We start from the raw sequence: 26,807 nt of genomic DNA, 5'->3' as shown, positions 1-26,807 counted from the left end.
CTATATTAGTTCCATCTCGATCTTAATGTGTGCAATAACTCGAGATCGGATAATCGGATATAAGATAAATTTCACTTGCATCGGAACAAGAAGTGAAGTAACGTAAGCCAACATAACTTGTCCTCATATATTGATAATTACGGACCTAATCTCAATCTAAGTCTAACTACTATAGAGATGAACAACTGCTGCATAAAAGCTAAACTATATTGATCTGTTAATATGCTAATGAAATATCAGAATTAATCGTGTATACAATTTAATTTTTCATGGCTTGTAATCATTTTACTATTCACCTGTTATAAAAACTACATCATCCGTAACCAGAAGGGTAACATTCTATGAATATTTCTTCTTGCTTTCTCCATTACTAAGGTACTCTATAAGATCGGAGATGAATATCTCCGGTGTGTTAACTTGATAGAAAGACGTATATATCAAATCCGACAAATAGCACCAAACACCAATCATGCTTAACAAACAAGGGAGATTACCAATAATAGTAGTAGAACATTATTAAATTAATACTCGATTAATTAATAATTTTATTAAAATAATAAATTTTTTCGGTCCCGACTTAAGGGCTAACGTACTAAATTATTTTGCTAAATTTATAAGATACAGTGGCGGAGCCAAAGTATATAAATAGGGGGTGCCACTCTATGTAATTGTTTATAGATGAACTCATTTGCACTAAATTACAAAAAGCAAATACATATAAAAGTAAAGTTTTGGGAGTGTCATGGCCACTATTGGCCTTAGTGTAGTTTCCCACCCGTAAGATAATAAAAATTTGAGAATTCATATAAATCATATCAAATATATAAATTAATAATTGCATAATTTATATAATAAATTTTACATTTATGAGGATTTAATTGAAGAATTTAGTTGATTTAATTATCATCAAATAAAATAATACAATACATCGGATAATATAATAGTTTGAACAACGATATTCATGATAAAATCAACAATGTAGTGCATGAGCAAATTTTTTTTTAAAGTAAAAGAAAATATTAATTATAATTATTAATTAATTGATAAATTAATATATTATTAATTAATTATTATTAATATATTAATATTTTACTAAAATAATAAATAATTAGATCATATTAATTTATAGAAATTTTATCGTAATAAAGATTTGGGTTTTCAATTGCCCATGACACGTGTACCAACCGACATGTTGATTGACGATTGATTGTGAACACCCACAAAAATGAATGGAGTCTTGATTCCACACTTTGTTCATGCTCATCGCAAATAGACTCCAGTAGCTTTCATTTTCGCTTGTATAAATTGAACCTATATTTTCTATCTCATTCGAGTAGACCCAGTTCCAGCTCCCCTCTCTTCCTCCTATATTCTTGTTGATTATTACAGAAAACCGCAGCAGCCAAGACCGTGGTTTGTGTTCTTTTATTCCGGAAATATATATAAAGCAGATAGAAAAAGAGATCGAAGAATGGAGGGAATGATGAGTTTCAGGATTAGCAGCAGCAATAATACTGAAACTATGAAAGGGAAGAAGGATGAGCTTTATCATGTTATTCACAAGGTGCCTTCTGGTGATACTCCTTATGTTAGAGCCAAGCATGCTCAGGTAAGACCAATATTTCTAGTAGTATTACATCATTGACTACCATTCTTGAGACTCTCTCTTTTTTTTTTCTGGTAGTGCATGGTTCAATTAGGGACCTTTTTACTTGTTAATAACGACGACTTCTGCATTAACGAAAGTCGAATTATTAACCCAGGAACGATGAAGGAAAGTTTTTCGGAATTTTTATTTTTTTGGACAATACATTGTATTGTAGTCTTCATCATACGTGGTCCATTTTTTTTTAAATCTCTTGTCAATTTATATTTATAAATATTTGTTCATCGAGACTTCCATCCTTGTACTGCGCGCCTATTTAATTTGGCATTTCTCATCAGCTGTTTGCCAGCATAAAGAGCTCGAATTGACATATGGATCATTTTTGTATCAAAAAAAAGACATATGGATCATTTTAATTAAGTTTATATATACATGCTTGATTCCTTGTATGTAATTTTTCCCTGTTCATCTTAATTCAATCGGATTTCATATCAAGGATAGCTAACTTTTTTATGTATAATAATTCTTGCATACTTGTATATATAGAAGATGTGCGAAGAACGATCATACAATTCGGTTGATGAATATCAAATAGGAGTTGATTTAGGGGTGAAACCTTGAATATCAAACCTTTCATTAATTAGATCTCTCCAATTTTAGGATAAACTTATATAAAGTACCTGCGCAAGTGATTTACCACGATTAGTATAAGTCAGATCCATCTCATTGTCTTTCCTACGTGTAAATGAGATCTGAAAATAGGTGATGTCTATCTCTTCACGGTTTCACCTATGCCACCACCGTTTTAGCTACAAAATTATATACAATGGGATTGAAATTAATGTAAATAGTTTTGTAACTTTAGATACAATGGTTTATTTTAGTTGTTTCAAACGAACAATGATATCCAAAACAATCATATCATGCAAAATTAATCTCTTTTTTTATTGTATCTCATCACATGCACTAGCTACTACAGATGTGATTATATGTGAAAATGGGAAATGTGCATAATCTAGACCTGAATAGAAAGCAGATCTTTACTTTATTTCTTTGACGGGTGAAACCATATGTTTACTATTTTAAGTTCTGAAGCACATTTTGATACTTTGCTTTATATAATAGACGGAGATATACAATTACTGTACTCCTTTCAGAATAACTTTGAATCTGTGGAATACATTCATAGAAAATTACTGGTTGTAGTCATGGTTCGGTTTTCAAATTCAAGTTTAACTCTTTTTATTTGCAAATTGTAGTATATACTAAACAATCTAGCTATACGTCGGACCAAAGTCACATGCCTTGTGAACCTTGACCTACCATTGGTGGTGATATCTATTATCCGTTTTTTAGTTTTCTCCTTACCTTACAATCTAACATTCTTTTTTTGTATACAAAATTTCAGCTTATCGAAAAGGATCCAGAGGGTGCTATAGTGTTATTCTGGAAGGCAATAAACGCAGGAGATAGAGTAGACAGTGCCCTAAAGGACATGGCTGTGGTGATGAAGCAGCTAGACAGAACTGAAGAAGCCATTGAAGCTATCAAGTCCTTCAGAGGCCTTTGCTCTAAACAAGCACAAGACTCGCTTGATAATGTTCTCATCGACTTATACAAGAAATGTGGGAAGATTGAGGAGCAGATTGACTTGCTTAAGAGGAAGCTGAGGTTGATATACCAAGGAGCAGCCTTCAATGGCAGACCGACCAAAACTGCACGCTCCCATGGAAAGAAGTTCCAGGTGTCTGTTAAGCAAGAAACCTCCAGATTATTGGTACGTACTTGTCATAATAACTTGCAATCATGTCTAGCTAGTGAGAAGAATTATTCCGTAATTTGATTTCCAACCATAAGTTGCTTGATGTATAACCAAGTTCTATTGCGATTCGTTTGTATTTCATTATCATAATTCTGGGACGTTTAGCTTATAAGTTCAGGGAGCGAAACCCTAGTAATTAAGTTACTCTCTAACAAGTAGTCTCTAGGAAATTTAATACCCTTGAAAGAGAAAGTAATCCACGTACAACACATGCGTAAATGTATTGAAAAAATTTGTTGACTCGATTTTCAGGGAAATTTGGGATGGGCATACATGCAGAAAGGAAACTATATGATGGCTGAGGTAGTGTATCGAAAAGCTCAGATGATCGATCCTGACTCCAATAAGGCATGCAACTTGGGGCTCTGCCTGATCAAACAAGGCCGCTATGAAGACGCTCAATTAGTTCTTGAGGATGTATTGCAAAGTCGACTACCGGGTGCCGATGAGACTAAGTCGAGAAGAAGGGCACATGAACTGCTGATGGAGTTGAGGCCCATACATGATGATCTACCTGAGTCGCTGGACTTACTGGGGATAGATGATGATTTTGTCAAGGGACTTGAGCACTTGATGAATGAATGGGGTCCTGTTAGATCTAAGAGGCTTCCCATCTTCGAAGAAATCTCTCAATTTAGAGATCAGATGGCATGTTAATAACGGTCTTTTCTTTAGTTATTTTTGAAGAATTTTTTCTCTTTTGTGTTTCTCTTCTTGACAGGTTCGATGATGTCTAGGAAAATTAGAGTATGTCGTCACTAAGTCGCTTGTACATAATGATTGTGGAGGGAAGAACAGATAAGTGATAAAATTGTGATCGAGGTGGGATCGAACATTATTGGTTCCATTTGGTTTGAGAGATATAGTGATATGAGTTTATTGTGGAGAGTTAAACTGCAGATGGATAATCCTCTCCTTGTTCTCACGTCAAATGGCATTCTTTTACTCACAGTAGATGGCTCAATGACTAAAAATTCTGAAGTTGTAAATTGGTCTAAACCAATGTTTTAAAAAACTCGACTCAAGGCTCGCATGAGGCTTAAAAAGCTTAAAGTTACTTACATAACGCTTATGTTTTTCAGTCTTGACACTGAGGTTCGCCTTTTACGCCTTATGTTACGCCTTTTACGCATTTTACTACGCTTTAGAAAATAATATTTTTAAGTATATTTTTATATTTATTTATATTATGTGTTTAATTTGATGAAAACTATTTAAAACGTTTGGATTATGAATTTCATTATATCTAAATGCAATAAATTGGTAAGTTCTTATGTATATTTGTTCTTTTTGTATGTGTATAATTATATATTTACACATTTAACTACTAAGTTTTTATAACATAAAGCTTACCCCCTTATGCGCCTCAAGTTCTAAGGCTCAAGGCTCTTAAAAAAACGCCTAGGGGTACGTCTTCGTTTTTGAAAACATTGGTCTAAACCTCAAAAAGAATGTTGGTCCTTTCCTGTTCTGATAGGCACAAGGATTTTAAAAGGATTGGTCATATATCTTCTTTCTAAAATTACAACGTTGAATGATAACATTGTTAAAACTATTGAGATGAATTACATTATATGTGTAGTTGAATGAAACTCGCAACAATTCGTCAACTGTAATATGAGCAGGTGAAAATTCTTTGGAGACTAAATTACTAAAAGTAGTCATCCAAGATATAAGATGCATAACCAACTCCTTGTTTTACTTGAATTAATGAAAAAATAATATAAGTTTTTTACATGAATCTGCAAGAGTGCATCCTCTGTTAATTATAAGATGTAGTTTTTGGACAGAAATCCATCGAGGTTTTAAAGGAGTTCCATCACATATTGAATTATATTTTCCTGTACGTTGAGTTCTCAAGCCTATACAATTCTGTGTGATTTCATTTATCCTCGTGTTTAGGATTCAGAGCAGGAAATCAAAAAAACTAAGGAGAGAAGTCATTGGGGTTGATTATGCAGGAGCTTGCAATCAGACATAAATCCCACCAGAAAATTAACCCGGGCCGAGTCCAATTTCAAGGGAATCTCTGAGGCATATGCCGTCCTTTCCCACCCAACAAGGCAACAAGCGTGGTCTAAATCCGACCAATTTCCCCTCCCTGTTCTTCCGGCACCGCAGCGACCCACGGACCCCAGCCTCAAAGGCCTGATAGAACTGCTTGAGGAGTCCAGCTACAATCTTTATTTTTTTTTAAAAAAAAATTATATATATATATAATACATATCCAGAGTGAAACTTCACTCTGAAATTTTTAAGTTCTAATTTTGGCACATTTTTCGGTCAAATTTTTTCACCATAAGTGATTCAATATTTAAGTATGTTATTCAAGATCATCTCCACAAAGTTTCATCCAATTTGACAATGGTTTGAGCTTTCAAAATTGAGATTTACACGAACGGTTCACGTTGAACAGTTTTAATTCATTCATTGATTTAATCTAATTCTAATACCTTAACGATGTCCAAATTAGATGAAATTTTGTAGAGATGATATTGAATAACATACCTAAATATTGAATCGCTTATAGTGAAAAAATTAACCGAAAAGTGTGTCAAAATTAGAACTTCACTCTGTAATTTCAGAGTGAAGCTTCACTCTGGATATGGATTGTGTATATATATATATATATATATATATATTTATGGGAACTTCTATTCATATTTATAAAATATGAATCTTATACATATTTCTTGTAGGGATGAAGGGAGTGTTGATCACCTGGTTAGCTGTTGAGCACCACGTGGCACTCAACAGTCGTCCTATCTGACTGTTTGACCAGATTGGACGGCTGTTGAGCGCCACCTAGTGCTCAACAGCTGACCAGGTGATTAGCAGCGGGGATGAAGGGGCTCAGGCTTTGGCGAAGTGAGGCGAGAGGGCGAAAACTAGGTTTCGACCTATGTTTTGTGCTGGTGGCGGTGGAATTCAATCTCTCCAGACCGTGTGTTGGCGAGACAACGACGACGGGGGTTCAGAGATCCTCTCGCAACGGTGCCGGCGTCCAGACCAAGCTGTTTTCATGGCTCCAATCGCGGAAAAATGCGTTGTGGGTGCTTTCTCAGTGATAGATTGTGTTGTCGGTGGCTTAGATCAATGTTTTGATAGAGGTTGCCAATTGATTTATCTGATGGGAATGGCCGGTCTTGGACGAGATCTGGACTCGGTGTTGGCTTTCGCGCCGACAATGGATCAACCTCTGTGCGGGAGGGATTCCAACCATTGCTTGACGTCGTGATTTGGTCTTGGACTGGGGGAAGGTGTCAGTCCAAGGCAGGGTTTGATCTGCCGGCGGTTGGGCTCTACGGTGTGGGAAGTTTTGACTGGGGGGAGGGGGGGCTAACGACGACAATTTGATGTCGACGTCGAAGGTTTGCAATTGTCTACGTTCAGCAACAGCCATGAGGGTGTGCTGGGCCGCTCTGGGCCGGGTTTGGGTCTGGGCTTTTGGGCCTAGATCTAGATTGGCTTTGATGGGGTTAATGTTTGGGCTCTTCAAAGCCTAAATTTAGATTGTACCCTGTTTTTTTTTTCTGAGAATGGCCCTACTGAGGGAAATGACATGACGTAGATGTTTGTTTTTTTTGTCTATTCTATGATGTCTAGTTGTAATATAGGCATTTGTTTATTTTATTAAATTAGTTATAGAATAGACATACTTGAATAAGTTGAGCTTCATGTAGAATAAGTAGACTTATACTACGTTCCTTCGTGAGTGTCCCTCACAACTTCTTGTTAATCTGTAGATGGTAGCGGAGGGGTATGCAATGGATATTAGAGCCTTAATTTCATTTTTATAAAAACCCAATGGTTTTCTTCAAAAAAAAAAAGAATTTTAAAATATGTACTTAGACATCCTTACTCAATTGACCTCTTTTTTACTTTTATAAAAAAAAAAAACTAAATTGTTATTTAGACCTCCCTAAACTATAGGGATGTTGACCAAATGAATAGAAATGGCCCAAAACCTGTCCATTTCAAAACCTATAGCCCAATTCAATAAATTCTAGGCAAAAGACTACACTACGCTCACACCTCCCAACCCACGTTCCCAATTCTCTCACTCCCTCACACTCCCAATTCCCTCTCACTGTCTTCTCTCTCTCCTCTCCTTGATGAAGCCAACGTTGACTCGATGAAGAGAACGACGCCACCGCCTCGATGCCGATGCCACAAGGAAGATGACGCCCCAAGATGTCCGATCTCTTTTGTAGCAGGCGAGGAAGAAGAGCTCGTCGGGGATCCGACGTTGGCCGCCGCTCTTAAAGATGAATCATAGTCCCTTGCACTTTCGATGAGCTGTTAGTGATGTGTCCAGGTGTGCGTCAAAGGAGAAGTACGACAGCTCCACGTCGATTATTTCCACTTCTATGAGTATCAATTTCCACGTTGAAGGAATAGCACCTCCACCAAGGTGATGGTAGGCAGATCTGCTCACGATAGTCTCTCTCTAAGATGTCATTGCCTTAACGACGTTGACGCTGACACCATCTGCCTTAAGCACATCGTCTGCCTCGACGACAATGTCGGCCTGCCTCGACGACGTTGTCCTACTTCAAATCCGCTCCTCCTTAGTCCTCATATGTCCCTCACCCCTCAGAGTATTGGCATTGGAGGACCTTCATCTCACAATCAGATGCGACGAATAACCCGATAAAAGCTCAATTCCAATTCTCACTCTTTTTCCCTATTTTGATTTTTGAAATTGAGGGGTGTTTATTTTTGGATGTTGAAGGCCAACAAAGCCATTTGAATGGTGGGATGATGATGATGATGTTGACAACGACGGGGTTTTTGGTGGAAGAGATTCGGTGGCAGGTTGAACGTGGTTGGCTTGTTCTAAGGAAGGTAAGGTTGCATTTCTCACTAATGTTAGGGAGCTCAAGAGACTTGGCGAATGCAAGAACATAGAACTCCCTTCCTGTTTCTTGTCGGGTTGTTGCTTATATATGTTCCATTTTGCTTGGTGTACCCCTTTCATGCATCTCAAGATGCCTAGAAATATTTATGGCTACTCTTTAGCATGTGTAGAATCTCAATCATTTGTTTGAGTTGAATTCGTTTCTCTACGTTTGGTTTTGTTCATGTTGCTTATTTCATGTAATTGAATCATTTTTCCAAATTATCACTTCATAGTTTTGTTCTTGTTGCTTATTGAGGGGTAGTAATCATTTTACTAAGGGTCAGTAACATGTTTACTGGGTATTAGTAATTTGTTATTAGGGGCTACTGGGTGTCGTAATTGTTTTCAGCGATCGGTGGACGGAGTCCGGTAACGGTGACATGAGTCCGGCAAAGTGATCTATCTCATCAACTTTCTCTCTCTATAAGTATTAAGATAGATAAGGGTAAATTAGTCTAAAAAATATACAAGATCATAGTTTTTGTACTATTTGGTCAAATAGTTGTTGATACTCTTAGAGTGAATGATCACATTTTGAATTTTGTCATCAATTTAAATGATCAATAAAAAGATTTAAATTTGTATGAAATTGGTCATTTTTCCTTTCTTATATTGCCCATATTCTAATTTGGTATATATATATATATATATATCCATCAAACTACTATTCATTAATTTCTTTCCTACAATTTTTTCAAATTCATTTATTATACAATATAAAAAAAGCTTATTAATTACATTGATTATCTCCTCAAATTAATTTTATCTTTCATTAATTCCATTAATTTATAATAAAATTGAATGTTTTTGGATAGAAATAAAGTCACTAACGATTTTAATTGAATGAATGAACTATAATTAGACTGAGGGATAGACTTGAGGTACCAATGCGATAGTTTCGAAATGTGAAGTACCTAAATTTAGAATGACTAATAATTGGAGACGGTTTGATTAAATCACCCTTAGAAAATAGATGAATATTTGAGAGTAGCTGTTAGGGTTTTACCCCTAAGCTAAGAGATCGACTACAAGTAAAAGATCAGAAATGAAATTGAAACAACAATATATTCTTTGATTCATTAAGAAGGGAATACAACTGAGTATTAATGGACCTATTAGTCGTTCAGAATCAAAGTAGCACATAGAAGCTTGCCCTGCAGCTCCAATAGTTTTATACCAAGCAGTAAACACAAAGAAAAGGCAAGTCTTGTAAGCAGCAATACTGAAATCCACATAATATTGATCATAGTCTTGGCCCTTTCCACAACCAGTTAACCTGCATACACCATTGTAGAAGCATTGAGTTCAAACCACTTACATGCCAACTGATTATCTCTATAAGTGATTATCAATACACCTTTAGAAATGCAGACACTTATAGCAGTTCCAAAAGTAGCTGTTACTGAGCTTTCCCCATAAACAAACACTTGCAAGTCTTCTTTTGATGCAAGAGATGAAACTTTCACTGCAAACTCATGTTGCCCCATCTCAGTGTAATGTTCATTCGGGAAATAGAAATAGAGTATGGTACTCAGTGGAGTCTCATTTAAGCATGAGATGACAGAGAAGTTATCCCACAATTGCCAGCCACTTTTTGTATCCTCAGACTTGACACAAGCTGCCAGCAAATTGACATCCCAAAAGACAACACTAACTTCAGTAATCCTAGCAAAATTCTTCTCAGATACACTTCTTCTGCCTTCAAAATATGCAATAACTTCAGCAACATTGTTATGGAAATTTGAAGCATATGTGCATAGTGTAAGACCAATGTTTCTGCCAGCTCTATCAATTTGCACAATATATGTGATCCCATGCCCCTGTATGGCAACTTGTAAGCAACAAAAAAAAAAGGTTATGTAGGTCGTGGTGCTTTTCTCTTCCATCAAATGAGAATTGTCCAAAACACTTGTGCACAATAGAGAGAAATTCATTCTTCACAAATAGTTACTTGGGCCATCAAGAACTCATGGTCTTCTTTAATCAGAGGATCAAAAGTTAAATCCACATTAAATGGGTCACCAACATCAGGAAGCAATCCAATCTCTCCCATATCACCTTCTTCATTCATGTTCACGTAAATCACATCTAAGCATCTCTCATTTCTACTAACCGTGAAACTACTACGCTCAATGCCACCAGAGAGGCGCCCTTGATCATGGTAAAATTTCAAGCACCTATTTGTAAATCTAGTCCCTGAGGTAACTTGGTTAACCATCTCATAATTTTCTCAACATATCCATACTTCCATAATTCAATCAAAGCAATTACTACCCATAAGGGAAGTTTCCAGTCATTACCAGATGTATTTGCAACATGCAGAATCAAGGTGTCGTTTCCAGTATGAATGGCACCTGCTTTACAAACTTCAAGAGATACTGCTAACATGACACTTTCTCTGAGTTCCAGTTGCACCAAACCCATTTATTTATAATTTCCTCGAGCTGTCCTTTCTCATTAACCTCAACTACTAGGATACCTTTGTCAAAATAATCCAATTCTCCATCTCCCAACTTCGGGCTTCCATGGACACCTGTAAAAGCATCACCCAGCAATTGAAGGCTAGCTTCCAAATTATGCACCTCAAAATCAAGACACATAAGTTCCTTGACATAAGGATTCACTCCAGGTTCAACTATTTCGGATTTAGCAAAATTAGAAACATGGGTTACAAGTTTCATTGTAAGCAAGCACACATACTTTATAGGTTCATTTTCTAGATTTGTTACAGTGACTGATGGTGTCTTGTTCATCTTCATCTTCTGCATATTTTCATTATTCGTAACTTGGAGTCCTGATATATAGCTCATAGAACTTGCAATGTATTGTAAAATATTCCATGTAGCTCCTTCACTATTGACACTTCCACCTGAGGTATAGGTTTCGACCTTTTCATTCTAACCAGCCTCTCCAACTTTGAAATCTTCATTTGAATTTTGGCTTCAAACTGGAACATTTTGGTATCATTTTCATCAATCACCTTTTGAATCATTGTCTCGCTGTTGACAAGTGTCACGGGCCGACTTACTACGCAGCGGAATATGACCCGTGCGGCGCCAAGGTTACTCTTAACCAAGGCCGGTCTAACTCAAACATGCATCCTGATGCCAACTTTCTTTTCTTACTTGTGCGCCTCCTGTGTCATTCCGATCTTTCTCTCTTACATTTCTTTCTTGTGAGGTTCCACCAACGAAAGCTACTCACACATAAGTCTCACAACTCGCGACCTATTGATCACTTCCTTGTGTCATGGTACTCCCACGACACTCGCCCAACCGATAGACTTCCATACCATCCGCATACCGATCGCTTCCTCGTGTCATGGTACTCCCATGACACTCGCCCAACCGATAAGCTTTCATGTCATTCCGGCTAGTGTCAACCCCTTACTGACAAGCGTGCACCTTGCACCCCGTAGCAGGCGGCATGACAGTAGGCCGAGACCTTGATGGTCCTCGTTTCCTTCTATCTAACCGTCCCTTGGAAGCATACGCACGTTACTTGCCTCCTGAGCATTCATCATCTTGCTCACTTGGCATATAGACATCCTTTGTCAACCCCTTCACCCACGGGGTATTCATGTGGGCAACTCTGCCCTTGGGTGTTAACTCGTTGGGCGAGGCTCGCCTGCACGGCTTGCCTCCCACATATCATCCGACATCGTATCCGTCTTGCCAGCATACTTTCTCATATGCCACTTGCATGCATCTACCCACTATAGGCTTCCTTCCTTCTAGCACGGTGTCGCTCTTCCGTGCTTGCTGGCAACTCTTTCCTTTAGGCAAGGTCGAACCCCTAACCTATGCCCACGTCACTCTACTCCGTGGCCATTGCGCATCACGGGGTTCCGACATGTATTCCTTCAGCCCACAAGTTCGCCCATGCCGCTGGCATAAGGATCGCCCACGTACGAACCTCGCCACCTGCATGGACCCGCAATATCGGCCTGCCGGCCAATACTATCCATGAAACATCCTGATTCATGGAAACGCATGCCGCCACTCTTTGGCGACATCCGCCCGGCTCCTAGGTTCCCCAAGGTCCCCCAAGAGTGACTCGCTTAGTGCCCCATAAGGCCGGCACCGAGGGTGGTGGAGAGTCAGACACCAGGTACCCCCCTATAGAGCATATTGGAGAAAACTAGACTTGGTGGGAGGAAATATCAAATATCCGAAGAGTGGAAACTTCCATAATTAATTCACACAAGCTCATAAAAATATTCTATCAAGTGCATTGAACTCTTTTCGACGTCCCGGACATTTTCCGTGTTCAGACTTTTCCCAAATTCTGAGCCTAAGTGCCTCGAACCCAGAATTTCGCCTTAATTACGAAACTGCCACTGGACATGCCACTAGACAGCAAATCACCCTACAAACAGCCTACATGCTTATCGCTCGACACCTTCTCTTCAGCATAGCGCCTAGGAAGTGTCACGATGGCGCAACCATTTGTGCAGCTCGTGACACCAAGCATTCGTTCACTGCTAGCTTTTACTACATGCATATTACAAAAGACATCAAACCCACTAGTATGCTTCTTCCCTGAATTATCAACTTCCTCATCTTGCGCATAATTAACCCAAAACACATTATCCAAGGGTTGGTGAGCAAGTCCCCCACCTTTGTCTCAAATATTTGTAACAACTACAATAGTCTTCTCAATACAATTATCCAATGCGCCATCTCCGAACTCCGGGATTGCATTTGTATCTGTGAAAATTTCACTCGACACCACAAGAGCTCCATGCATTTCTCCTTCTGGACCCATGTCTTTAGAAGCCAGAGAAGGTTTGCAATCCAATTTTATGCTCATATAAGTGGCATCATCGATTTCATGATACACATACCCAATAGAATCATAAAAACCTTCATTCACTTTTGTATTAATCCCTTCTACAGATTTTGAAGAGCTAAGAGCCACCCGTCCCCCCCCCCTTTTTTCGCGAATATACATGACAGTAGCAACTGTACTTCCAAAAGTACACAACCCATTTGAGTTAGACATTTCATCGGGTAGGTAGAATGCATCAGGTTCTCTCCCTTTTTGACAAGATTTTGGTCCCTAAATATCTTGTTTAACACCAAGACACCCAAGCCTAATCATCTCTCTACCATCTCCACTCTCAAAATTCTCATCAACAACACTTAATTTCACCCCAAGCACATAATCAAACGCATCACAACCATTATCCAAGAAATTGGAATTAGGGACACTACTTACTGAACAAAATGATGCAGATATGTGGTTAGGCTGAGATGAAACGGTGTTGTCAAGCAAAAGGGGCACAACTAAGCTTTGAAGACTGCAATTAGCCTTGAAACTATGAGATGTATCAGCCACAAGGTGCTAAAATTGGGGCTTGCGCTACACAGTTCCTAGCCTGATTTGACGAGGCTTCTTCACTCCTCCAGTGGCCGCAGTCAATTTGAGAGCGACTTACTTGCAGCGAGCCTTCCAAAGATGAGAGTGAATTTGTGGGTTGTTTTGTGAAATGATTGGTGTTTGTGGTGGTCCGGGTGTCAAATGAGAGGTCCACTCCAATCGAGATTGCTCAAATTTCTGCATCTTCGACTCAAACAAGGTCAGGGCTTTCTCCAATGCACGACTCAAAGCAAGTTGAATCACTGCTTCCTTTTCCCTTGTAATTCGTAGCCTCTTTTCTTCCTCGAGTAAGAGTATCCTCCTTAAATCACTTGGATCTGGTGGACGCGGCGGTGGTGATAAGTGGGGTGGTACTTGATTGGGATTTGGCTGTGGTGGAGGATAAGGGAAATATGGTTGATATCACTGTTGTGGCTACGATGGGTACCCAGATCAATGTCATACAGTAGAGATGGATACCACTGTTGCGGTGGCACTGGGTACCAAAGATGAACGTCATACGACGCAGGCGCCGGTTGTCCAGCCCTCAGATTCATGGCTATGGATACCACTTGTTAGGGTTTTACCCCTAAGCTAAGAGACTACAACTAAATGATAGAAATGAAATTGAAACAACAATGTATTCTTTGATTCAATGAAAAGGGGATACAATTGAGTATAAATGGGCCTATTAGCCGGTCATGTGCAGCGCACGTGACTGAATTACTCTAGAATCATAATTAGGGGTGTTAATCGGTGTGAATGGTGCGGTTTATAGGTGATACCGAACACCAAACCGTTCTATTTATTCGGTTTGGTTCGGTTTGGTTTTTCACTTTTTTTTTCAAAAAACAATTGTGTTCGGTTTGGTTCGGTTTGGTTTTTCTCTGGTTTATATCGGTTTTTCTTTCGGTTATTTTGTAAAGAAAATCGGAGTTTCTTTCCTTGTCTATCTACTTGATTCTTAACGAAATAAAAAGAACATGCGGACAGATTTGCAAAATTCTATTTACAAGATATAGTTGCTTTACAAATGCATACAATTGCAAAAAGTCATTAAACAAGTTATACCACATTAGTAGGCATGTTGTGGTTCCAATGTCTAAAATTCAAAATATTAAATTTTGACCGTCAGATGTGATCAGCATATTTAAATACGGATATGGTAAAAAATTCATCTAATTTTGATAAAATTTGGGTCTCGATCGATGTGGTCAACATTAACTTAATTTCATCTAATTAAGTGTGAATTCGTTATTACCCCCTCCTTCTTGACTAGTTTTGGTGGATTCTTTCACGCACACACTCTCATATATATGTGATGTAGCAGCTCGTGTAAAATTTTTAAAAATTTTACCTTCTAGGGATAGGGATAGGGGATAATAAGCGTAAAAAGGGTTGACCGCCTCGATCGGGACACAAACGTTATCGAAAATATGTGATTTTTTTACCATAACCATATTTCACAATACGTAACGCATCATGCGGACATATTTGCAAAATTCTATTTATAATATATAGTTGCTTCACAAATGCATACATTTGCCAAAAGCCACTAAACAAGTTATACCACATTAGTAGGCATGTTGTGGTTCCAATGTCTAAAATTCAAAATATTAAATTTTGACCGTCAGATGTGATCAGCATATTTAAATAAGGATGTGGTAAAAAATTCATCTAATTTTGATAATATTTGGGTCTCGATCGATGTGGTCAACATTAACTTAATTTCATCTAATTAAGTGAATTTGTTCTTACCCCCTCCTTCTTGACTAGTTTTGGTGGATTTTTTCATACATACACTCTCACATATATGTGATGTAGCAGCTCGTGTAAAATTTTCAAAAATTTTACGTTCCAGGGATAAGGCTACCCATAGGGGATAATAAGCGTAAAAAGGGTTGACCGCCTCGATCGGGACACAAACGTTATCGAAAATATGTGATTTTTTTACCATAACCATATTTCACTATACGTAAAGCATCATGCGGACATATTTGCAAAATTCTATTTATAAGATATAGTTGCTTCACAACTGCATACATTTGCAAAAAGACCACTAAACAAGTTATACCACATTAGTAGACATGTTGTGGTTCCAATATCTAAAATTCAAATTATTAAATTTCGACCGTCGGATGTGATCAGCATATATAAATACAGATATGGTAAAAAATTCACCGAATTTTGATAAAATTTGGGTCTCGATCGATAACATATTTAATTATGTATATTAAATATATCTATAAATAATATAATTTCTTTATAATATATATATATATTCGGTTTTTCGGTTTGGTTTCGGTTTCCACACATCTCAAACCAAAATCACACCAAATCTTTCAGTTTGGTGCGGTTTTTTTGCGGTTTAGTGCGGGTTTTTTTTTCTTCGGTTTTTTTCGGTTATGGTTCGGTTATGGTTCAGTTTTTTTTCGGTTTTCAGTTTTCAATTAACACCCCTAATCATAACCGTAGCAGTCAACCTCGGGAAGCGCGACCTAAATCACCTAAACCCCCGCCACATACAAATCCAGTTGCCTCGTTTTCATTTCATAAATAAAACCAAACCAAATTTCATTTCTATCGCCAACCTCAAACCTGTTCCACACTTGGACTCAAACTCTGCAACTTCGAATTAACCCAGTTTCCAATGGCGGCCAAAGAACCGCAGATAATCAGAGACAAGAACCAGATGAGGAACTGGTCAAGAGCCATGAGATCCCAAGGCAAAACCATCGGCCTCGTACCCACCATGGGCTACCTCCACGACGGCCACCTTTCCCTCATCAGAGAAGCCCGCACGCACTCCGACGTAATCGTCGTCTCCATCTACGTCAACCCAGGTCAGTTCTCCCCCTCCGAAGACCTCTCCACGTACCCTTCTGACTTCCACGGCGATATCCAAAAGCTCATGTCTGTTCCTGGCGGCGTTGACGTTGTTTTCAATCCTCATAATCTCTACGACTATGGAACCAGCACGAGCACGTCGGTGAGTGACGTTGAAGGAGCAAAAGCGGTGTCTTGTGTGGAGGAGAAGGGGTTGGGGCATGAGACTTGGGTTAGAGTTGAGAGACTGGAGAAGGGTATGTGTGGGAAGAGTAGGCCTGTGTTTTTCAGAGGGGTTGCTACTGTTGTCACCAAGTTGTTTAACATAGTAGAGCCTGATGTTGCTCTGTTTGGGAAGAAGGATTATCAGCAATGGCGGATTATTCAGCGTATGGTAAGTGAGTTCTCATTTGATAAGATTATGATTGTTATTAGAGGAAAAATTATTGTTCTTTCTATTGAGTTTAGTGACATTGGAGTACTTATGGAACACAATTTGTCTTTGCATAGTTATATCAGGAGGGTATGATTTGTGTAGGTGGTACTTTCTGTAATAGAATTCAATTGTTCTGTCGAAAAAAAAAATTAGAAATGAAGTGTTTCATGCTGGTGAATGATATGGGGTTTTTGTTCTGAGTTTGGAACGGTATCTCAAATTCTCAATTAGTCCCTTCCACATTATAGCTAGTAATGCATTGTATCCCAGCTAGTAGTTTTGAATTGGTGATGAAATATAATGATGTGAATTGTATCTCAATTGTCTCGTTGAATTTGTGCAGGTTCGGGATCTTGATTTTTCTGTTAGAGTGATTGGTTCTGATGTAGTGCGTGAAAACGACGGCCTGGCTATGAGTTCACGAAATGTGCGCCTCTCACCTCAAGAACGGGAAAAGGTAATTTATATACATGTTCATTGAGCTGGCTTGTTATCCTAATTGACTTCTACATCAGAAATATGTCAATTTTGAAATCAAGTTAATGAATTGATACCTAGTTCTTCAGAAAAGAAATCTCAATGTCAAAACTGGAAACCTTGAGGCTTGAGACATCAAATAGGGTTCAGACACAAAACTTTGGCAACTTGTTCTCTGCGGCATCCTCATTTAGTCACCACCTATGTACAGGTCTGAGAACATTCTTGATCAATCACAGAAATTGACATATATTCATGCAACTGCACACCAAACATAAATAATAATAAAATAAAATAAAACAAAAAAATAAAAACGAATCCACTGCACTAGACGCCGTGCCTATAGAATTTCAAAAACTTCCATCTATCTCCAAATTAGACTTCCTTCCTTCCTCAATCCTGTCTCTTCTTTTGACAAGAAGTAAATCTGTATATGTACCATGAAACTACTGAACTCCCCAACCACAAGAAAATAACCATGTCATCACTGTATTGAAAATAGGGTACTTATTCACTCTTACATCAGATTTCTGAACTTTGAAGTTTTGCATTTTCACCACCTTATAGTCGGTATGAATGCTTGCTTATGGGGACTAGCTAGTGACAAGTTTTGTAGAAACATTGCTCATACAGGGGTTTTACACTCACAAATGTATAAATTTGTTCTTTTTATCTGCAGGCACTATCTATAAGCAAATCACTATCAAGAGCTAGATGCTCTGCAGAAAAGGGTCATATTAGTTGTAGGGAATTAACAGATTCAGTCATCGAAGAGGTCAATGAAGCCGGTGGAAGGGTTGATTATGCTGAGGTGAGCAAGAAACCAACTCTCCTGTTTCACTGCCTTTGATTTTCTCTTGGATATTACTTCATTTTGACTTTCGATGTATTTGGTAAGTTGAATCTTAGTGTTTGTGTGTATTTTATTGGCAGATTGTTGACCAAGAAAGTTTGGAGCCAGTTGAAGAAATAAGAAGTTCTGTTGTGTTCTGTATCGCTGCTTGGTTTGGCACGGTCAGATTGATAGATAATATGGAGATCAAATTATGAATCTGATGTCCTACACCTCAAGGAAACAATTCCACATGTTAAGTTCATTTTCTCTCCTCCCTCCGGCCAAGCCATTTGAAGGGAATATCTCTCATGTTTTGATACACAGTAAAAAGAGCATGAGCACAAGTACGTTCTCTTACAACATTTAATTGGTCTCTACATTTACAGGAAGAACTTATCGTTATTGGAATATTTTGTTGAATTCTGGTTGGGGAACATTTCAGGAACATTTACAGATTTACTTCTTAGTTAACACACAAGTTCTCTTTAGTTGTTTTCTTTCTTGTTTGGGATGGAGCTAAACACAGCCCAGGGAAATATATGTTGAGAATTCTACAAACCTCAGCTATGTCCCCGATTTATCGACCAGGAGTATAGTTCTCAAGAACTTCTATTCCTAAATTCTTATGATGGTCTGTATTTGCACATCATATTAGGTCACTAATAGGTTGTCCTTTCATCAAATGCCGATGGTTATTTATACAACTATTGTTGTACGTGAGCAATGCCTCAGGAGGTAAGGTTCCGAACTGAAGGACAGTCGTGAACACTTTAAACAACTTTTGGTCTCAATTCCGGCAAGAGAAACTGCCAACTACAGGTTAGAAACTTAGAATCACTCAGACTCGAGTATTGACAGCAAATATCCAAATATGTCTCCGAAATGAAGCTTCCATTTCTGAAGTTGCTTTGAAACATAAATGAAGTGCTGATTACGAATCACACTGTAAAATGGAAGCAATGGAGGAGACCGGTAAAGAAAGGATCCAAGTACTATCGGTGACAGTTTGTCTGACGAAAAACCATGGCCAATGTACCCTGAGAGCAGTTCTCTAGGCATGAACAAAAGTGCCATTCAAATAGTTGGATATGCAAGAACAAGAACATAAAGTCCATATTTGCATAAATGAGAACATGAGAAGTTGGATCGGAGTTGAAAAAGACATACTAGTCAACATTTAATTTGAGTCGCAACTCCATAGGGAATCCTGGTTTAAATTGGGAGTTGAAAACTACAAAAGGTGCCATAGAAACGGATCATTGTATGGTTGAACTATAAAAATCTGAAACCAATCACAATTATTTACCAGTACTATTTGCTACAAGGCAAGTTCAATGGAACGAAGGGAATCGAAAATCATTCGCACATCCAAGAGACTAATATAAAAAAAGGATTCACGGATACAAACTATACAAGCTGTCTTTTAAAATGAGAAATATGCTGTGTAACCAAAAATAATAATACGTAGGCCTGCACCATAGATAACAGCAATAGAAATATCCACCACATTCCTCAAGAGGGTCCAAGGATTCATCAACACTTGAAACCATTACAAATGGATAGAACAATGATGAGAATCAAGGCGATTAAGATTCCCAAAACTATCAGCTTGATCTTCATGTTCTGAAACCACATCTTCCTCCTCATCTGGGTTCCCTGCTGCCTGAAATCTTGTGCCTGCATCACGCCACAACAATTAGGAATACAGCATATTATAGAAGAGGTAGGATTACAATACCATTTAAAAAGTTTGATTAGATAATTAAATTGGCTATCAAATCGCATATATTCCACCATCCATCCATTATACTTGATTCTGATTTACTTGAAGAGAGTTGCACTATTTGTATCATTACTCTTCAATAAGATAACTCACTATTCAGCCAACATAAGTGAGCATGTCAATCACTGACCTGCGAGCGAAGGTTCTCTGTTTTGTCCACCAGAAGTTCGATCTTTTCCCCGCGATCAAGAACCTGTAAAAGAATACCACCAATCAGATATCAACACATAGGAGACCAAATCAATCCCAACTTCTAGGTAGTTACCAATTTATGGAAAGACATGGGCTACCTTTTCAATATTTTCCATCATAACTCCTTTCACTTCTGAAACCTGAGCTTTTACTTTAGCAAGTTTGCTGATCTCCTCGGGGTGATCCACACAATATTGCATATGCTCCTTCAGTTTAGACCTATATAATTTCCACCAAATTGAAACGTTAGAAAACTATATAACAAAATGTGAGGCACAATCTATACGATGAATGAACAATAAACAACAGTTACCCAAATTCCTTGTTCAGACTATTTGCAACTGCTGTTGCAGCTTTTCCTCCACCATATCTATTGGTAAAATCCTCCTTGATTCGCTCGAGGAAGGCAATAGGAACTTGTCGACCAAGAGCCTCAACTGCAACCACACAGTACGCTGTGGCATCCAAAGGCTTAAGTTAGTTCAACTCATAGACATCAAACGTAACAAATATCAAAGAGGTGAGCATAATGATAGTCTTCCTATTATCTAACCAAGCATTTACAGTTATCAATTTAATATTACCCACAACATGACATTTTGTTGTCAAATAACCTGAAACTGTATATAACTAATTACTTCAGGCAGTCCTTATAAAATTTGCACTCCATACAGGTATTTTTCAAATCCATACATCAAGCAAGTACTTCAGAAATAAGATTACTAGATTAGTCAATAACCACTACTCTTGCTGGACTACTGGTTACAATACCAACTTCACGGGCTACTTGAAATGACACAAATTCAATTTATTATAATGATGATAATTATTGGGGGTAAGTTTTTGATCAATTCAGTGACAAGAAAGCAATTGCCAATAATACTATAAATACTAGTTACATTAAATAAAAAGGAAAAAGAGAGATAAATTTCAGGTTTGCACATGAAATCGAGAAACATTAATTTCAAAACGAACTGCAATGTACATATAAATGATTAAATGCTCATAGATAAACCTCAGTTCAATTACTGAAGTGTATCATGAAAAACATTAGTCCACCCTTGCACAATTCTGAAACCTTAATATGGAAGCAATAACCAAAACAGAAAGTATTGTAGGATCTTTGGTTAACTGAAAAAAAGAAACAGCACAGGATTCTCAAGCCACTGAAAAGCAGAAGTATCACTAGCCGTAACAAACTTAATAAAAACTATGCTCATTTTCTGTATAAAATTTTCTGAGCAATCTAAATCCAAACCTATAGCGTTTGACATAGGTTTCACAAACCGCAATACGAAAATCAAAGCCAAGTCCGGATAATAATCTTCTTCTGATATGAGGATTCAAGTCAATGACTCTGGATCAAATAAACACTCTACATAAGCACACCGAATCGGCTGTCAAGTTAATTTTTCATTTCACTAAAATCAACTGCGAAAACTTCAGCTAAATTTAGTAAAACTCACAAAACTCTTCATAAAACTCACAAAATTCGCACATTAAATCAATAAAAATCCACCACCAAACATAAAATTTCCTAAAACAGAGCAAACTATTAAACCATTTCCAGCTCCACCGCCTTGAACTCTCACACAAAAACCAATCGAAAGCAAAAAAATCAAACGATTCCATCCAAAACTAACACGACTCAGCACAAAAACGACTTTGACAATTCAAATCAAGCAAAACACCGATTCAAAAACCACGATCGAGTCCTGGATCGGACCAAACCAGTATCAATACGCGAGGAAAAGAGAGAGAGAGAGGAGAGAAGAGAGGAATTACTGAAGCCATTATCGACGAGGTAGTTGAAGGTGTGGCCGTCGCAGTTGTAGGTGAACTTGTTGTTAGTGGCGGGAAGCTTCTGGAGGCACTGAGCAGCTATGCTGGTGAAGTTGCCGGTGAATTCCGTGAACTCGGCGAGGATCACCGTCCCGCGCGCCACGAAGCTGTAGATCAACGATTGCTGCCCCATCCGATTCGATTTCGCCGGAAACCCTAACCCTAAGGCGGTGGAGCTCTTGATTTACAGGGAGGGTTTGGTGGATTTGGGAGAAGAGAGAGAGGAAAGGGGCTGTTGGGGTTATTTTAGTTGAATTTTTTGCTTAGATGAGAAGCTAGGTAGCGAAGTTGGCCTTTGTTGTTTTGGGTTTGGAGACTCGAATGTGCCCTGAGGGTTCGTGGAAATAACGTAAATGCCACGGAGGGTGGTCTTGTTTTGAATTTTTGAAATTTGAACATAAAAGAAGTCAAGGAGGACGCGCAGAGGGGAGAGAAGAGAAGAGCCCTCTAGAAAGTGGGAAACAGTAAAAGCGTTTGAAACTCCGGCCGCGTTGAAATTTATTTACCCATGGGGTAAGTGTTTTTGGAAAAACACACCTTTTAATTCATAAGCTTTCATATCCGGGGGCAGACCACATAATGTAGAATAATGGTATGTCGTTACAATTTTTTGGCTCGTCACGTATTTGTTGCAGAATGCTCGACTCTTGATCATAATCGTTTGTTTCAATTATTCACCTATTCTTGTAGAAGACGATTGTATCCATCCGTATATTTTTATTTCATTTCAAACCCAAACTGCGTTTCTGGTGACAAAAAATACAATTTACTTAATAATATTCTTTCTTTTACCATGAACTGAATTGATTAAGAGGATAAGCATGCCTAAGATTAGGAAACACAGGGTGTGTGGCTCAACACTCGCTCTGAGAAAATAACAAGAGCTAACTGACGCCATAGTGGTTGCCCAGCATGATTTCAAGATTCAACAATTTATCCAACCAAGATGCAACCCCAAGTATAATTTGTCCCCTTATCCTGCTTAAAACAAAAACTAGTATTCTTGGTTTATTTAAAACAAGATATAACTGATTGGCTAATCCAATGTTGCGTGAGCAAACCACCAATTACAAATAGTGACATGCATCAAGTTATAATAGCATGTATCATTGTCAATGGATCAGAGTTTCCGCAAGCTACCCCTTAGTTTCTATTTTTCTACGTTCCCGGTTCACGGTTCAGTACTTGAACCGGTTCATAAGTTTCAATCTACGAACCATTCATTCGTAAATGTCAATTTGCACCTTAAACTTAGCTGAAATTGTCAATTTACACCCCGAACTTGCATTTGAGTCAATTTACCTCCTAAACTTGGTAAAAATTGCCGATTTACACCCCGAACTTGTATTTGAGTTAATTTACCTCCTAAACTTGGTAAAAATTGCCGATTTGCACCCCATCCGTTAAATTTAACTGTTTCTATCCAATTTTGCGTCACATGTCATGCATTTAAGGGGTAGTATTGTCATTATATATTTATTCATATTGAATAATGAAATAAATTAATAAAATTACTTAAGAGGAACACTTGCTATAATGTTTGTTTTTTCGAAACATGTTATTGATTTATATATTTATTATTTTATGTGATATGGTATGTTAAAAGATATTAGAAAAAATATAAATAAATAAATACATTGAAAATTAAAAATAAATGTGTGTTCCGAGAGATGGATAGTGGGCAATGGTAAGAGTCTTCACCTTTTTCTCGAAATGTACTATTCTACCATTGTGTGTGTCTTAGCCTTAGTCTTATTAGGTTTTCTGTTAGAGATAGATTCACATCTCTGTAATAGATTAGGACTCCGAATCCTACGGGATTGTGGTTATGTAATGCCTATATATTGGCCTCATTATCAATCAATAAACGGTTACGTTCTGTTCTATTATGTCGTTATTATTTTCGTTTTGTTCATCCTCCAACAATGTGTACATATAAAAATAGATTTATACACAACACACTATATTTGAATGGGTGGGTATATTGAATATATAATTCAAAGTAGGGTTAAGTGGGTAGAAAAAAAAAGATGTAAATAAATAATTTGATTAACAAAATAATCCTCATTTTAAAGAATATTTTTATTTATTTTTAAGAAAAATATAAATATATAATGACAATACTACCCCTTAAATGCATGACATGTGACGCAAAATTGGATAGAAACAGTTAAATTTAATGGATGAGGTGCAAATCGGCAATTTTTACCAAGTTTAGGAGGTAAATTGACTCAAATACAAGTTCGGGGTGTAAATCGGCAATTTTTACCAAGTTTAGGAGGTAAATTGACTCAAATGCAAGTTCGGGGTGCAAATTGACAATTTCAGCCAAATTTGGGGTGCAAATCGGCATTTATGCCTTCATTGTTGGGAAAAGAATGCAAATGATGGATGGTGTGAAGGTTCGGTGGTTAATGGTGGCCAAGATATGCAAAAGAACTGAAGTTTATTAATGTCAAAGAGTTGGTAGAATTCTTGAGGCTGCTACTCCATATAGTTAAATGTTTTGGACTGGTGCTTTGGGAAGGTTGTAACAATACACTAGGTAACTACCCTATGAAGCACGGACACGTGCAACACTTCACATATTGTGTGTTGGACACGGACATGATACGCTTCAAACACGCTTAAATACACTGGATCTAGGGTTCATCAACGGGCCGGGCCTTAGTACATTTAAATAAGTGACGGGATGGCCGAGCCGGGTATTTTCACAAATATAAAGATCCAAGCCCGCCCACCTAAAGCATGTCTTGTGCGCTTTTACGGGACGGGCCTTGCGGACTTGTATTAGAAAAAAAAACATAATACTCTTATTTAAAGGTTTGGAACAATAAAATAATTATTAGAAAACATTTTTAAAAAAAAGTCACAAATAAATTCTAGTTTTGAAATATTGTCAACCGACACTAGTAGATGTGATTCATATATATATATTTAGGGACCCTGTAAAAATTTGGTCCGTTTTGAACATGGTTTGACCGTCCGTACCTACGGTCAACAAAAAAAAAGGCGTTTTGACATAATAAAACCTCATTGACTGAGGCTTTACCAAATGAGTTTCCTTATTGCGACCAACCACGATCGGTGATAAAAATTAGGTGATTTTAAATATATATATATATATAATTATATATAGCTTTAGGCATTCGCATCTTGATAATTGGTCATCCCTTATGGCCTATTAGTGGTGTTTTTGGTTTACCGGAAATTCTGATGGCCAAACGAGATCCGAATTGGTTGAAATTTTAAAATGGTCACTAAATATATGTACCAATCACATCTGATAGTGTCGATAGATTCTTAGAAGTTTCCTTCATATAGTCGCTTCATAATACGATAGTTTTATTATAAACCTAATATAAAGGTTATGATACATTAGTAGACACTTCTGCAATCGACAACTTCAGTTTGAAATATGGTCGATCGACACCAGCAGATGTGAACGTTATATATATTTAGGGAACACGTAAATATTTCATCCGTTTTGGACATGATTTGACATTCTGTACCTATGATCAACAAAAAAATAGGCGTTTTGACATATTAAAACCCCCATTGACCGGGATTTCGCTAAATGGGTTTCCTCGGTGCGACTGCGCACGATCGATGACAAAAATTAGGTGATTTCAGATATTCAAACGGCTTTTAGTGTTCACATCTTGGTAATAGGTTTTCCCTTATGACATGTTAGTGGTGTTTTTGGTTTACCGGAAATTCCGACGGTCAAACGAGCTCCGAATTAGATGAAATTTTTACAGGGTCACAAAATATATATACCGATCACATTGGCTGGTGTCGATTGATCCCAAGAAGTTTCCTTTATAATGAGATAGTTTTATTCTAAACCTAATATAAAGGTTCTGATACATTAATTGACACTTAGGCGATCGACAACAGCAGATTGATAGAGCGTTTTGTTAGAACGTCTATAAAATACCCTGAAAAACATCATCGTTAGTATAGAATAAGCAGGGATCGTTCAGTCCGGGGAATCAAAAGGGCCTCAACACTTATCATGTTATTGGGAGATTTGAGTTGGATTATAAAACTACTACTTAAAATAAATCCTAAATTACTTATATACAATTGATCAACCATTCATCACATAACCAAAACACAAATTCTACTCAAGAAACATGTATAACACGTATAGAACAACATATAGACAGCGACTTATTTCGATTATATCTAAGTCCATTTCAATTCCAATTCTAATTAGAGTCCGAAGCGGTTCATCTAATCGTTAAGACTTCTTAATTATTTAGAATCAACGAAGCGTTCAATCCTAAATATATGCTAAAGAGAGTTCAACATAACGAAGCGTACTAGTTAAACACAAAGTAGCATATAAGCACATTAAGTCGAATTGGAGACATGTAAGCAAGCATGGCGTCACTCATCTTGATTAAGCATGCAAATTCCTAGAACTATCACAACCCTAAACAAGTATCAATAATTGAAACATGAAGCGCATATTAAATCAAAGAATACTTTGGTGAATGAAATCACAACCTTAGGAGAACCATGGCCTTAGCTTCCTCAAGCATTGATTTAGATGTACAAATTCAAGAAATTAATTGAAATAAAACCTAAATTAATTTCGAAATCCTACTGCCCATAGATGCTACACATGACATACACACATATTTCATGAGTTCATGCAATCATAACATAAAACCAAAGAAGTCTGAATTTATGTTCTTCATATATGAAACCGAAAA

At 37.5% G+C, this 26,807-nt stretch overlaps 3 protein-coding genes across 3 annotated transcripts; 2 read left to right on the top strand and 1 right to left on the bottom strand.

Moving 5' to 3' along the window:
* Positions 1-1,355: 1,355 nt before the first annotated feature.
* Positions 1,356-4,287, top strand: LOC126785456 (protein SULFUR DEFICIENCY-INDUCED 1). Its single transcript, XM_050511156.1, has 3 exons — positions 1,356-1,609; positions 3,015-3,383; positions 3,681-4,287. Exons 1-3 carry the CDS (start codon positions 1,472-1,474, stop codon positions 4,083-4,085), a joined length of 912 nt encoding a protein of 303 aa, XP_050367113.1. The 5' UTR covers positions 1,356-1,471; the 3' UTR covers positions 4,086-4,287.
* An 11,884-nt stretch (positions 4,288-16,171) lies between these two features.
* On the top strand, positions 16,172-19,109 carry LOC126785455 (pantoate--beta-alanine ligase). The gene is made up of 4 exons (XM_050511155.1): positions 16,172-16,912; positions 17,298-17,411; positions 18,111-18,242; positions 18,365-19,109. The coding sequence occupies exons 1-4, from the start codon at positions 16,343-16,345 to the stop codon at positions 18,479-18,481; spliced, it is 933 nt and encodes a 310-aa protein (XP_050367112.1). The 5' UTR covers positions 16,172-16,342; the 3' UTR covers positions 18,482-19,109.
* A 503-nt stretch (positions 19,110-19,612) lies between these two features.
* Positions 19,613-22,345, bottom strand: LOC126785458 (vesicle-associated membrane protein 722). Its single transcript, XM_050511158.1, has 5 exons — positions 22,027-22,345; positions 20,555-20,696; positions 20,340-20,460; positions 20,180-20,242; positions 19,613-19,943 (listed from the first exon to the last, which is right to left on the bottom strand). Exons 1-5 carry the CDS (start codon positions 22,214-22,216, stop codon positions 19,800-19,802), a joined length of 660 nt encoding a protein of 219 aa, XP_050367115.1. The 5' UTR covers positions 22,217-22,345; the 3' UTR covers positions 19,613-19,799.
* Between the last annotated feature and the right edge of the window lie 4,462 nt (positions 22,346-26,807).

The sequence above is a fragment of the Argentina anserina genome, chromosome 2 (genome assembly GCF_933775445.1).
Source record: "Argentina anserina chromosome 2, drPotAnse1.1, whole genome shotgun sequence".
Lineage (NCBI taxonomy): Eukaryota > Viridiplantae > Streptophyta > Magnoliopsida > Rosales > Rosaceae > Argentina > Argentina anserina.
The sequence above is the reverse complement of the archived record's forward strand: the minus strand, read 5'-3'. Positions and strand labels throughout refer to the sequence as shown.

Coding starts and splice junctions, on each gene's coding strand:
- LOC126785455 (XM_050511155.1), top strand. CDS start 16,343: ATGGCGGCCAAAGAACCGCAGATAATCAGAGACAAGAACCAGATGAGG. Junction 16,913..17,297: donor GGCGGATTATTCAGCGTATG/GTAAGTGAGTTC, acceptor GAATTTGTGCAG/GTTCGGGATCTTGATTTTTC. Junction 18,243..18,364: donor GAAGGGTTGATTATGCTGAG/GTGAGCAAGAAA, acceptor TTTTATTGGCAG/ATTGTTGACCAAGAAAGTTT.
- LOC126785458 (XM_050511158.1), bottom strand. CDS start 22,216: ATGGGGCAGCAATCGTTGATCTACAGCTTCGTGGCGCGCGGGACGGTG. Junction 20,461..20,554: donor AGTCTGAACAAGGAATTTGG/GTAACTGTTGTT, acceptor GAAATTATATAG/GTCTAAACTGAAGGAGCATA. Junction 20,243..20,339: donor TGATGGAAAATATTGAAAAG/GTAGCCCATGTC, acceptor ATTCTTTTACAG/GTTCTTGATCGCGGGGAAAA.
- LOC126785456 (XM_050511156.1), top strand. CDS start 1,472: ATGGAGGGAATGATGAGTTTCAGGATTAGCAGCAGCAATAATACTGAA. Junction 1,610..3,014: donor TTAGAGCCAAGCATGCTCAG/GTAAGACCAATA, acceptor ACAAAATTTCAG/CTTATCGAAAAGGATCCAGA. Junction 3,384..3,680: donor AAGAAACCTCCAGATTATTG/GTACGTACTTGT, acceptor CTCGATTTTCAG/GGAAATTTGGGATGGGCATA.